This window comes from Vombatus ursinus, unplaced genomic scaffold (assembly GCF_900497805.2).
Source record: "Vombatus ursinus unplaced genomic scaffold, bare-nosed wombat genome assembly UNPS02015024.1, whole genome shotgun sequence".
Lineage (NCBI taxonomy): Eukaryota > Metazoa > Chordata > Mammalia > Diprotodontia > Vombatidae > Vombatus > Vombatus ursinus.
Window position 1 is genome coordinate 437,855 of NW_020954802.1, and position 13,452 is coordinate 451,306.

The 13,452-nt window shown below is 47.7% G+C and overlaps 1 protein-coding gene across 4 annotated transcripts in view; it reads left to right on the plus strand.

Annotated features, from left to right (window-relative positions):
* Nucleotides 1-11,538, plus strand: part of PLXNB3 (plexin B3) — a 49,116-nt gene extending 37,578 nt beyond the window's left edge. For all 4 annotated transcript variants that reach the window (XM_027845783.1, XM_027845784.1, XM_027845785.1 and 1 more), the window contains 12 exons: nucleotides 2,749-2,927; nucleotides 3,724-3,790; nucleotides 4,020-4,335; nucleotides 4,998-5,101; nucleotides 5,237-5,330; nucleotides 5,877-6,043; nucleotides 6,644-6,804; nucleotides 8,071-8,218; nucleotides 8,502-8,566; nucleotides 8,743-8,818; nucleotides 10,125-10,199; nucleotides 10,723-11,538. In XM_027845783.1, coding sequence (XP_027701584.1) covers nucleotides 2,749-2,927; nucleotides 3,724-3,790; nucleotides 4,020-4,335; nucleotides 4,998-5,101; nucleotides 5,237-5,330; nucleotides 5,877-6,043; nucleotides 6,644-6,804; nucleotides 8,071-8,218; nucleotides 8,502-8,566; nucleotides 8,743-8,818; nucleotides 10,125-10,199; nucleotides 10,723-10,827 — 1,557 coding nt within the window. In that variant the 3' untranslated portion in view covers nucleotides 10,828-11,538. The remainder of the gene's footprint in view (nucleotides 1-2,748; nucleotides 2,928-3,723; nucleotides 3,791-4,019; nucleotides 4,336-4,997; nucleotides 5,102-5,236; nucleotides 5,331-5,876; nucleotides 6,044-6,643; nucleotides 6,805-8,070; nucleotides 8,219-8,501; nucleotides 8,567-8,742; nucleotides 8,819-10,124; nucleotides 10,200-10,722) is intronic.
* Nucleotides 11,539-13,452: the final 1,914 nt, after the last annotated feature.

Genomic DNA, 13,452 nt, shown 5'->3' on the forward strand with positions numbered 1-13,452 from the left:
GAAATGCAGTGGAAGGCTCAAGGAATGAAGTCATTAGTAAACTGGAGGCCTGTGCTCATAGCCTAACAACAACAACCAATAACAGGCATTTCTATGACGCTTTAAGGTTCGAAAAAATATATCCACCATCTTATTTGAGTCTCATAACATCCCTGGGTTTAGCATACCTTGTGCTATTGTGTTTCTGTATGTTTTGTCCTAATCTGTTCTGCTGATCAGCCTCTCTAGTTTTTAAGTCTTTCCAGGCTTTTCTTTTTCTTCAAATAATTAATTTATTTATTTTTAGTTTTCAACATTCACTTCCATAAGATTTTGAGTTTTAAATTTTCTTCCCCTCCCTCCCCCCTCCCCAAGACGGCGTGCAATCTGATATAGGCTCTACTTATGCATTCATATGAAGCATATTTTCCCATTAGTCGTGATGTAAAGCACAAGTAGAACTAATGGGAGGAACTACGAGAAAGAAGAAATAAAACAAAACAACAAAGGAAAAGGAGAGCAAATAGTATGCTTCCATCTGCATTCAGACTCCAAAGTACTTTCTCTGGATGTGGAAAAGCATTTTCTATTGTGAGTCTTTTGGAGTTATCTTAGATCCTTACATTGCTGAGAAGAGCCAAGTCTATCAAAGTCAGTCATCACACAGTGTGGCTGTTACTGTGTACAACCTTCTCCTGGTTCTGCTCACTTCCCTCAGCATCAGACCATACAAGTCTTTCCAGGTTTTTCTGAAGTCCACCTGCTCATCATTTCTTATAACATAATAGTATTCCATTACATTCATATACCACAACTTGCTCAGCCATTCCCCAACTGATGGGCATCCCCTCAATTTCCAATTCTTGGCCACCACAAAAAGAGCTGCTATAAATATTTTTGTACACGTGTATCTTTTTCCTTTTTTTATGATCTCTTTGGCATACAGCCCTAGAAGTGGTATTGCAGGATCAAAGGCTCAGTTTTATAGCCCTTTGGGCACAGTTCCAAATTGCTCTCCAGAATGCTTGGATTAATTCACGACTCCATCAACAATGCATTAGTGTCCCAATTTTCCCACATCCCCTCCAACATTTATCATTTCCTTTTTTGTCATGTTGGTCAATCTGATAGGTGTGATGTGGTACCTCAGAGTCGTTTTGATTTGCATTTCTCTAATCAATAGTGATTTAGAGCATTTTTTCATGTAAGTATGGATGGCTTTAATTTCTTCATCTGAAAACTGCCTGTTCATATCCTTTGACCATTTATCAACTGGAGAATGGCTCTTATTTTCATAAATTTGACTCAGTTCTCTACATATTTGAGAAATGGGTCTCTCTATTTCTAAACCAATACCAAATCATTTTGATATTTCCTGTTTTGTGATGCTTTGTAGAATAGATTGAGATCTGCTACTTGTACAACTCCCCCCTCCCCCGTTGTTTTTGATTTGTGCCCGATTCTTTTGACCCCATTTGGGGTTTTGTTTCTTTTTTGGCAGAGGTACTGGGTTGCTTTGCCATTTCCTTCTCCAGCTCATTTTACAGATGAGGGAACTGAAGCAAACAGGAATGAGTGACTTGCCCAGGGTCACACAGCTAGTAAGTGTTCGAGGCCAGATTTGAACTCGGGAAGATGAGTCTCCCTGACTCGAGGCCTGGAGCTCTATCCACCACAGCACCACCTAGCTTCCCCAGATAGACCATCTACTTGCCTTCTTTTTTTCCCCCATCCCTTCCCTTCATGTTTTATCATTTGCTCCTCTATCTGAATTTTATTATTATTTTTCTAGCCATATAAAATAATCTTTTGGCAGTTTGTTACTGGATAAAGAAATTCACTTAGGTAGCATTTTCATTTTATTATATTGGTTTGAGTACTGAGTAATGAACATTTCTCCAATTATTTATATTTATGCAAAAAGTGATATATAAGTGGAGTTCCTGGGTGTTTCTCAGTAGATAGAATTCCAAATGTTTGATTTCTTCTGTTGCAAAATAAATTTTCTAAAGCATATGTCTGGCCACGCCACTCATTCCCCTACTCAAAAGCCTTTAATGACTGTGCCTGGTGTGAGTGGGCCCCAGACTATTCCTCCATGCCTGGAATTTACCTCCTTCTCTTAGGATCTCTGATTGAGGCTCATCTCAAGCATTTCCTCATCCAACTGGTGCCTCTCCCACCCCTCCCCACTTTGAATTTCATCCATATTTATTTTCCATTTGCAATATGTACACATCTTGCCTCCCGAAAGGGAAGGACACCTCTGTAAGAACCTGGCCTGGCTTTGTCTCTTTCCCTAGCTCCTAGCCCCAGGCCCAGCACAAGGTAGTTCCTTAATAAATGCTTGTGGGTTATTTCAGGCTGTGTGATCCTAGGCAAGACTTGAGCTCTCAGTGCCCCAGGCAACTCTCCAAATAGTGGCAGAGCAGGTGGGGGGGTGGAATTCTTCCCCCTAAGCTCCTTATTCAGTGAAAAGACAAGAAAAAAGCAGGCTGACCTTCTGAAGACAATGAGGACCCCAGGTGGCTTAAGAACCTCAGCTCCTCGAGCTAAATCTTTGTTCATTCATTCTCAGGCACTTTCCTCAGTCATTGGCTTTTCACACTTTTGACTCCTCTGGGGCTTGCAATCCACTAAAACTTGACAGGGTTGAGGGATGTAACGGAAAAGAAAAAGTCAGGGATCCCCCTCCAGGTTGGTGACTGATGATTGGGAAGATCTGGAGAATGAACTGAAAGAGGCTGAACTCTCTTTTCCCTTCCCAAGTTTATCCACACCCTAGAGGAACAGCCCACTTTCTCCCAGCGAGATCGGTGTTACGTGGCCTCGCTATTGTCTCTGGCCCTCCACGGCAAGCTAGAATATCTGACTGACATCATGAAGACCCTTCTCAGTGACCTTACGGCTCAGTATGTCCACAAGAATCCCAAATTGATGCTTCGCAGGTAAGGAGGGCATCGAGAGCCAGAATTAACAGCCATCCCAGCCCATGCTGCTCAGCCCAGCCCAGCCTCTAGAAGCCAAAGACCTCAGTTCACCATTTTGATATTCAATCACATGACTTCAAGTCACTTCACTTTCTTCTAAAGCTCACTTTCCTCCTCTCTAAAATGGGAGCGATAATCTTTGCATTGTCAACTTTTCACCGTTGTGTAGAAAGTGCTTATTAAGGGTATGTCATTAATGTGGAAATATGTTTAACATGATAGCACATGTATAACCTCTATCAGATTGCTTTCCGTCTTGAGGAGGGAAGAGGGAAAGGGGAGAGAGAGAGGGAGGGAGAAAAATTTGGAACTAAAGATCTTATAAAAAAATCAATGCTGAAAACTATTTTTACATGTAATTGGAAAAAAATAAAATAGTATTTACCCCCCAAAAAAGAGTATGTCGCCCTTCTCCCACCTTCTTTCTGATTCCGTCCTTAGAATCACCACCTCCAAGGAGCCTTACTGAATTAATTCCACATATATGAGGCTCTCGAGGCAGGTCTGAGATGAGTTCATAGGCTGGCCAAGGACTTATTCTCCTTGTACCTTTCCCTTCCCTTTCTTTTTCTATCACCTTTTGTTTGAAAATCCTTCCCACCTTATGCCACCCCAGTGAGGTTTACCTTGTAACAGAGAAAAAGAGGTAAGCAAAACATAGACTTTGACCAAGTCTGACACTCCACGCGACAGTTGCCCAGCTCTGGAATGCAAGGATCCTCTTCCTCATTGATGATTTTGTGTCTCTTTATAGGACTGAGACCATGGTGGAAAAGCTTCTAACCAACTGGATGTCTATCTGTCTCTACTCCTTCCTGAAGGTGATGTAACCTCACCTCTCCTAAAGGTCTAAGGACTTCGGAATGGGGATGGCTCTGATCCCTGCCCATCCTGGCAGCAGACCTCCCGCAAATGTTACTTTCCTGCTGACCAACATCATCCTCATTTCTGAAATCTTAGTGCCTAATGAAGGTCTCCCCTCTCTCTGATCCCATTGACCAATGCCTCTTTGCTCCCCCAGTTCTGCTGATTCTCTTCTCCTGATCCTAGGAGGTGGCAGGGGAGCCCTTGTACATGCTATTCCGGGCCATCAAGTACCAGGTTGACAAGGGCCCGGTGGACGCGGTGACAGGCAAGGCAAAGCGGACCTTGAACGACAGCCGGCTCCTTCGGGAGGATGTGGAATTCTGGCCACTGACGCTGACTGTGCTGGTAGGGCCTGGGGCTGGGACCGGTGAGCAGCAACGTGTGCCTGCCCGAGTGCTCAACACCGACACCATCACTCAGGTCAAGGAGAAGGTGCTGGACCAGGTCTACAAGGGCACGCCCTTCTCCCAGAGGCCTTCAGTGCATGCCCTGGACCTCGGTGAGACACTCTCCATTCCCCCAGGGCCTCCCAGAGACTGGAGAAGCCCCCTAGGATTCTTCCTATACCCTGAGATACAGCAATGCCTGCCAGGCCACTGAATACCCCAAGTGGTGTAGACAGTGTCTATCGAAGCCTCTGTGATAGGGGCTTGAGGGGGAGAAAACCTGGGGCCTGGGAAAGGCAGGGAAGGTTGCACCTGACCAGAGCTTAGCAGGATAATTCAAATGGAACAGAGAAGAGGGCTGAGGGCACAGGGGTGGGGGGTGTACAGGGATAGACCCCATGTCCCTGGATCCATGGAATATAAAGTAAGTACATGTGCAATGAGGCCAGAAAGGTGGAACCAGGTCATGGGAGGCCTTGAATGCCAGGCTAAAGACTTTGGATTTTATCTGATGGACCATGGGGAACCTTTGAAGGTTTATGAGCAAGAGAGTGATGGGATAAGGGTCCTAATTCCATATCTGGCTGAAGAAAAGGGATTGGAGCAGAGTGACCTGTAAGATCAAGGGACTCGAGGCCCAAAGTCCAATTTGTGGATTTTCTTGTTGTTAAAGTGGTGGGACCCCTGCAATCTCAGGCCTCTCCCAAGTCCATTCCCACTGAGAAGCTTGCAGACTCTTCTCCTTATCCCCTGCCCCCACCCCTTATTTCCCTAGAGTGGCGTTCAGGAGTGGCTGGGCACCTGACCTTGTCAGATGAGGATTTGACCTCTGTGACCCAGAACCAGTGGAAAAGACTCAACACCTTGCAGCATTATAAGGTGCTGGGGTGGGTGCAACCAGGGGAGGAAGGGGAGGAGGGAGGGGGACCAGAGCCGGTCCTTTCCTTGGGTCCCTGCCCCTGAAGGGGGCCATGCTCCTGCCAACTTTGTCCAGCTCCCCTCTCCCCTTCCCAGGTCCCAGATGGGGCAACTGTGGGGCTCATCCCCCGAATGCACAACGGGAACAGCTTCTCCAAAAGCCCGAATCAGAGCTTTCTCTCTGGAGAGAGTAAGTAGCACGGAGTGTTCGGCCCCAGATGGAGGCGCTGCCATGGGCTGGATGATGCCGACTAGGGGCTGCTGGGGGAATCGGGGCAAGGGGAGGGGTGCAAAATTCCCTTCTGAAACTGAATATGTGTGAGTTCTATGAACCTAACTCAGCAGATGCTCCTTTTGACAGATGAGTCAAACCAAATGGGGGCTCCAGTTTACCCCCCACCCAACTGTCCCCAGCTGAACCAAAGGGAAGTCAAGGGTAGGGAAGAATGTATATATGTGGTTGTTGATTCTCTTTTTCATAAAAGAACTATGGGCTAATTACTGAATTAGCCTCATGGCCTAGGCAGAACCAAAGGGGAAATTTAAAGTAGGCAGGAGGTGTAAGAATGGTCCTGTCCAGGAAATCACAGGGCTTAGATCGAGTTGAGGATCCCAAGCTCCATTCTGTCTCCATTCTCCCTCTGCGTTTGGGCCCCACACATGCCCCCAGTCGCCATAGCCAGTCTCCCCTGGGGAAGGGGGAGGTGGAGTCTCCACATGGCCTGTGCCCTCTCAGGCTTACCCATGTTGGAGGATGGCGACGAGAGTGGCATCCGGCTCTGGCACCTGGTCAAGTCTACAGAGGAGCCTGAGGTAGCCAAGCAGAGGAGAAGCAGTCTTCGGGAGCGAGAACGAGCCAAGGCCATCCCTGAAATCTACCTCACGCGCCTACTCTCTATGAAGGTGGGTGGGGGCCACATCCTGGTTCTTCGAGCCCAAGGTCAAGGACAGAGTGACCCTGCTGTGGAAGGGATGTATCAAAGTTGCTCTGTGGTCATACCAGTAGCCAAAAGCAGCCTCAGAGAAGGTGCTGGGGCGAGTAGCCCAGGGAAGGCTAACTCATAAGGCAAACTAGCAGGGTGACCATTCCAGCCTTGCAGAGAGAAGTGAGCGGGGCCAGCAACAACAGAAAGTCAGGGCTGGAAGGGGCCTCAATGTCATCTTCCAAACCCTCATGAAGAGGGGAAGGGACTTACCCAAGGTCACCCAGCTTTGTGATGCCCAGGTTAGGGGTCTTTCCACTATAATTCACCAATGCAGCAAAGTGGGTCCCAGGGCTGCTCCACAAACCTATTGACAAGTACTGGACAAAAATAAGAGAATTTCTTTTGCATGACTCTGCATGTTTGTCCCAAGGGTTTTTGGAATGATGGGATTTGTTTTTCATTTTTCTTTTATAACTTGGGAGGGGAGAGAGGAGGAGAGAACAGAGATTTGTGAAAAGAAATTAAAAGAAAAGAAAAGAAAAGGTACCAAACAGAATCTTATCTGTCTCCCACACAGGGCACACTGCAAAAGTTTGTAGATGATACTTTCCAAGCCATCCTCAGCGTGGATCGGCCTGTGCCCATTGCGGTCAAGTATTTATTTGACTTCTTGGATGAGCTGGCAGACAAATATGGCATTGAGGACCAGGAGACCCTGCACATCTGGAAAACCAACAGGTAGTCCTCTCCCAACCCACCAGAAAGGCCCTTAGACCACTTAGTCCAAGCCACCCACTTCACAGATGGGCAAACTGAGGTCTGGAGCAGTAAGGTCATACAGAAAGTGTTAGGACTAGAGCCAGAACCCAGGTATCCTAACTCCCAAGTCCAAGTTACCTGCTTGGTCTTTAGGTGATGGGATACCTGAGTCGTGAGGAAGGAGATAAGACTTGGAAAAAAGTAAATTGTAGAAAGATGATGAAAGAGTCTATACCTCCTAAATTCCCCCCAAAGCACATGAGCTCTATACCCCCAGGACTCCAAAAGGGGAAGGGGGATACCCTCCACCTCCATATTAGGAAGGACAGATGGCACTGTCCATGATAATTCATGTAATTCACATGAGCTGTTGGCAGACTACATCCATCCCTGGTCATGAAGTTTTTTTTAATTACTTTTTATTATAAACTTAATATTACTACTCCAAAAGTCCAATATGAACAGATAATCAGAACTCTTTTTTTTTTTGTGAGGGCAATTAGGGTTAAGTGACTTGCCCAGTGAGTGTTATGTGTCTGAGGCCGGATTTGAACTCAGGTCCTCCTGATTCCAGGGCCAGTGCTCTATCCCTGTGCCACTTAGCTGTCCCCCCAGAACTCTTTACGATAAAAATGACAACTGATCTACACTGTGCTCCTTCTGACCTTTGTCCATTTACATCTATATGGAGATGGCTAAATGAAGGGCATTGGCCAATTTCTATGCTCTTCTTGCAATTCAGCTCTTTTCTCACTCTACCGCCTTCTGCCTTTCCATATTTCCTTATAATTCTCATGTTTGCCATTTTTAATGTTTCCATAATATTCTGTTTCCTCCAAATACCATTGTTCAGCCATTTCTCTATCATACCATAGCTGTTCATTCACTCAACAAGCATTACTCAACACTTTCTGTGTGTCTGGTGCTGTACAGAGCTCTAGGGTCACAGAAATTAAACCAAAACGCTTGTCTCCAGGGATGAATAATGCAGCTATGATTTTTTTCATTACAGTTTATCTTTGTTTTCTTTATCTATATGACCAATTGTGAGATTTCTGGATCCAACAATATCATCGGTTTCTTAAAACACTTGTTTAAGAAACTACCAGGTAGCTCTCCCAAAAAATTGCACCAGGGTTCACATCCACCAACAATGTATGAGTGTCCCTATTTCTGGGAAAGACCAGTTTAGGGGTTTGAGGTAAAGTAATAAGACACTTTTCCTTCTCTGGTCTCTGCTACCAGCCTGCTGCTGCGCTTCTGGGTAAACACCCTGAAGAACCCCCAGTTCATCTTCGATGTCCGAGTCTCAGACAATGTAGATGCTATTCTCACTGTCATCGCTCAAACCTTCATTGACTCCTGCACCATCTCTGAGCACAAAGTGGGCCGGGTGAGGAGGGATGGGGGGAATCACATTGTTGGACTATCTGTGGGGGGGGGAGGTCCAGAAAGCCAGGAAAAGGGTCCAGGAGAGGTTTGGGGGATGACCCAGAGTGACATATTAGCATGAGAGGTACTATGGGGGATGAAGCATTAGCAATTGAGGGTAAGGTGTTGAGAATGGGAACTGTGGAGAGGGGCTGGTGGGGTTAGAGGGCTGGAAGAGTGGGGGCCATTGATTTTGCCTGCAGTGTTTCACCTTAAGTCCTTTCTACTTTTTCTGTGGATGGCAGGACTCCCCTGTGAATAAACTCCTCTATGCCCGGGAAATTCCTCGATACAAGCAGATGGTGGAGAAGTGCGTGGTTGGCTGACTACGGCAGGGGCTACCGGAAGGGGAGGGGGACAGAGGAGAGGGAACCATGGGACCGGCTCTGTCAGAGGTTGAAATTTGGGGTGAGGGGAGGGCCCATATGGGGATCCCACTGGTTCTAGGGCTGGTTGACCCTTCCTTCATACCTCCCTGCTGCCTAGGTATTACTCAGATATTCGGCAGAATACAACCGCCAGTTACCAGGAGATGAACTCAGCCTTGACCGAGTTATCAGGGGTGAGTAGCAGGGTCAGGACTGGAGAAGTGAGTGGGGCAATTGTCCAACCTGGCCTTAGCAATGATGATTAGGGTAAACAGAAGTAACAAGACACCCAGACCTTGACCTAGGTCAGATTGTGGTCTGAGTGGGGAGACTGCCTCTCTCTCAGGAAAGAATTAGAAAAAACAAAAACAAAAACAAGAAAGGTGTGAACAGATCTGAGTGCTTTGAATTCCTAGGAAGGAATGCTTGGGTTGCCTGGGGAAGACAGCCTGGAAGAGGGGCCACTTAACTAATCGTGAAAGGATGGGCGGCCAGGAGTGGGTAGCTGAAGACAATGTATCATAGGATGTTCATAGGATCATAGATTTTCTTTGGTACATTTTTTTTCAAACAACAAGCATTTATTTCCTCTCTCTCCTACTTTCCCCTTCCCCTGGAAAAAAAAAGTAAATACAAAACAAAAAACCTTTGTAACAAATCACATGGTCAAGCAAGACAAACTCCAAAAATGTATGCCTCATTCTGCACCCTGCATCCACCAGCTCTCCATCAGGAGGTAGGCAGCATGTTTTATCAGGAGTTCTCTGGAATCATGCTTGATCACTGCATTGGTCAGAGTTCTCTCAGAGTTGCTTATCCTTACAGCATTGTTGTCATTACATAAATTGTTCTCCTGGTTCTGCTCACTTCACTCTGCATCAGTTCATAGCAGTCTTCCCAGGTTTCTCTGAAACCATTTCTGACAGCAGGGCAATATTCCATTACATTCAGATGCCATCATCTCTTCAGCCATCCCCCAATAGATGGGCACCTCTTAGTTTCTAGTTCTTGCCGCTGCAAAAAGAGAGGCTAGAAAGATTTTTTCATCCTTGAGGATCATAGATTTTAGAACTGGGGCCAAGGTCAACTCCCTGATTTTACAGATAAGGAAACAAGCACCAGAGGTGGTCCGGGATGGGTGCTTCCAAAAGGTTTGCTCCAGCTCTGTGGGAAGGCCCCAGAGGGGGAGCCTGTCCTTGTCTAGGGAAGACTTCATTCTGGTCTCCAAGGTTCAGCAGAGACAGAATTAGGGGGAGGGTAAAAAGGAAGGGGACAGAGTGGCTGTGAGCCCAGGAAGGCAATGCTAGCTGATCAGATCTCCCTGGCTTCTTCCAGAGGCATAAAATTGGGCTAGTAGGATGGGGACAGATTTAGTGTATGGGGGTGGGGAGGACTGCTGGCGACCAAGTGTCCAAAAGAGGATGATTCTGACCTCAGTGGTCCCTTCCCCCACCAAGTCCTGACACTCTTGCCAACAACGTGTGTTCCCCCCAACCCCAGAACTATGCTTCTGACATCACCTGCCTGGTTGCCCTGCATGAGCTGTATAATTACATCAACAAGTATTATGACCAGGTGAGAAGCAAGTGGGCTTCTGGTGGGAGTTGGAGAAGGGCCTAGAACCTTGGAGGGGAGAGGGGAGAACCCTTAAGGTTAGATATCTAGAACCACTTAAAGTTAGAGAGGAGGTGGAGGGAGTGGGGAGCTGAGTAGTCAGCTTTGCTTGGACCAGAGCTTTGCTTTAATCTCTAACATCTTGAAATGCCTTCAGAGGGGAAATCATCTCCCAAGTGCCAGACCCAAACTCCCTGAAAAAAAGGTATCCTGACACCCAAGTTCAGAGTGACTGTGCTGGGAGAGATAGTGTAGGCCTCATCTCTCCCAGAGGTGGTCCGGGATGGGTGCTTCCAAAAGGTTTGCTCCAGCTCTGTGGGAAGGCCCCAGAGGGGGAGCCTGTCCTTGTCTAGGGAAGACTTCATTCTGGTCTCCAAGGTTCAGCAGAGACAGAATTGGGGGGAGGGTAAAAAGGAAGGGGACAAAGTGGCTGTGAGCCCAGGAAGGCAATGCTAGCTGATCAGATCTCCCTGGCTTCTTCCAGATTATCAGTGCCCTGGAAGAGGACCCTGTGGGCCAGAAGATGCAGCTGGCCTACCGGCTTCAACAGATTGCCGCTCTGGTGGAGAACAAAGTTACTGACTTGTGAGGCCCCACCCCCCAGGGCCCAGATCTTGGGCCAAGGAGAAAGAGATGAACCAGCCTGGGGTGTGGGAGCTGCCCCAACCAGGCCCTCCAGCTTAAAGTCAACTGCCAGGGCCCCCTCTCTCTTACCAGTAGTGCCTTTTGTCCCGGCTCCCTAGAGACCCAACTGGGTGACTCCATCCTTACCTACTCTCCCTCCCCTCCCCCCAAAATGGAGCTAGAGAGGCCTCTTTCTCTCCAGGACCCTCAAAAGAGGTTTGGGGCAGAGTGAGCCAGGAGGCTGGGTGGGCACTGTTGGTACCCAGAGTAATGGTCAAAGCTTGACCCTATTTTTCCCAAGTATGGAGGAAATAGTGGAAAATGAACCCTATCTGGGACACTCTTCTGTAGCGGAGAATGGGGGGGGGGGGGGGTCAAACATTCAGGACTTCTCACTCAAGCCAGTCTGGTCTAGCCTGTGACTTCCTCTTGCCCCCGGTCACTAGGATCATTAGTGGGGGTACGTGTGGGAGGGGAGCACCAAACTTTGCCTTTCTTATTGAGGCCTGTTAACTAAGGCATAGCTAGTCTCAGGCAGCCTGGGGTTATCCTAATTCACACCAGCTCCAGCCCTTTTTGGGATACTTAAAGGATGGCCTACCCCCCCTCCCATCCCACCCCCCATCCCATATATTTATTTACTTGCTGGAAAATTCCATTTGGAAATAAATGAGATCAAAACCTTTAAAAAAAAGTTTAAAATAATCTTCTCTTATTGGTAGTTTGTATTTGTGGAGGATCTGGAGGACAGGCAGTTCTCAACATATTTCCTGAGGAGGACCATCGTCTTCACTTTTCGAGGCCTGTTGCTGGATCATAAGGGTGTGGGGATAGGGAGACAAGGATGAGGCTGAAGAAATCCTGATCCTAGTAGCAATAGCTGGGGCTGGGAACATAATTGTTGGGAGTGGGAGAGGTGGAGGGCAGTAGAGTGCAAACTGTGCGCATGCACACACACACACACACACACACACACACACACACAACACACACACACACTCCTGGTCTCTCTCCTAATTCTCCTCCCTCTCTGACCGATCCTTCTCAGTCTCCTATGCTGGCTGGATCCTTCTCAAGATCATGCCTTTGAACCATAGATGACACTCAGGGCTCTGTTCCAGGCCCTCTTCTCCCTCTAGACTACTTTACTTGGGGATCGCAGCAGCTCCCAAGGATTTAATTACCGTCTCTAGGCTGATGATGCTCCCATCTATCCATCTTGCCCTAACCCTCCTTCAGTCTGGCATCTCCAACTGTCTTTCAGTCTTCTAGAACTGTATGTCCAGTAGACATCTTAAACACAAGTCTAAAACTGAACTCATTATCCTTCCCTTAAGCCCTTCTTCCACTCATGCTCCCCCCACCCCACTTTCACCCCGTCCCACCCTTCCCGGTTACTGTAAGCCCAGAGACATGGATAGGGGAAGGTTCTAGGCTCGGGGCAAAAAGTGAGAGTGCTGTCGGCGCTTTTTGAAAAACCACTCAGCCGACTTGTGTAAAGCGTTTTCTGGGGATGAGAGTACAAAAGGAGACTGTCCACTCCTTCCCTCCAGACTCGTGAGGCTGAGGCAAGTAGTAACACTATTTTCGCAGTTCCCCGGGCTGGCAACATGTTAATCTTGACTCCCCCTTAACTTTCACACCCCCATATCCAGACCCGCCAAGGCTAGTAATTTCTCCTTTGCAACATTTCTCAAATTCTACCCCATTTCTCTTCTGATACTGCCTCCCTCCTTCCTCGTTTCAGTGTTTTTCCTAAAGCGCGGGTCCAACCATGCCACCCCCACCCCCACCCCCACAAACGCCGGTGGCTCCCTATTACCTCCTGGATCAAGTACAAAATGCTCTGTTTGGTGCTCAAAGCTCTTCCTGACTCAGCCCCCTCCTACCTTCCCAGCCTTCTTACCCCTTACTGCCTGACACGTACTCTTCGGCTTGGTGACCCCAGCCTCCTGGCTGCTCCATGAGCAAGACCTTCCATCTCTCTGCTCCGGGCATTCTCTCTGGCAGTCCCTCAATGCCCCCCTCCTTACTTAAAGGATGGCCTACCCCCCCTCCCATCCCACCCCCCATTCCATATATTTATTTGCTTGCTGGAAAATTCCATTTGGAAATAAATGAGATCAAAACCTTTAAAAAAAAAAGTTTAAAATAATCTTCTCTTATCGGTAGTTTGACCACAGATCTCCCCGGCTTCCTTAAGTCCCCAACTAAAACCACACCTCCTACAGGCAGCCCTCCCCAAGCCCTCTGAATTCCAGGGCCTTCCCTCTGGTCATTATTTCCTAGTGATCCTGTACAGAACTTGCTTTGGACAGATTTGTTTGCATGTTGTGTCCCCCCCCCCCCCCCCCAACCCCGCTGCCGCCATTAGATTGTGAGCTCTTTGAAGACTATCTTTTGGCACTGTGCTTAATAAATGTTTATTGACTGACCGTCTGCAAAATCCTTGCTGGGTCAGCCCAATATGGGGGAGTGGGGAAGAGGGGTTTTAGAAGGCGGCTTGGGTCGCGGAGTGAGGAGGAGAGGTCGAGCGGGAATGAGGGCTATGCTTGATAGAATGAATACACTCAACAAACATTTCTAACCG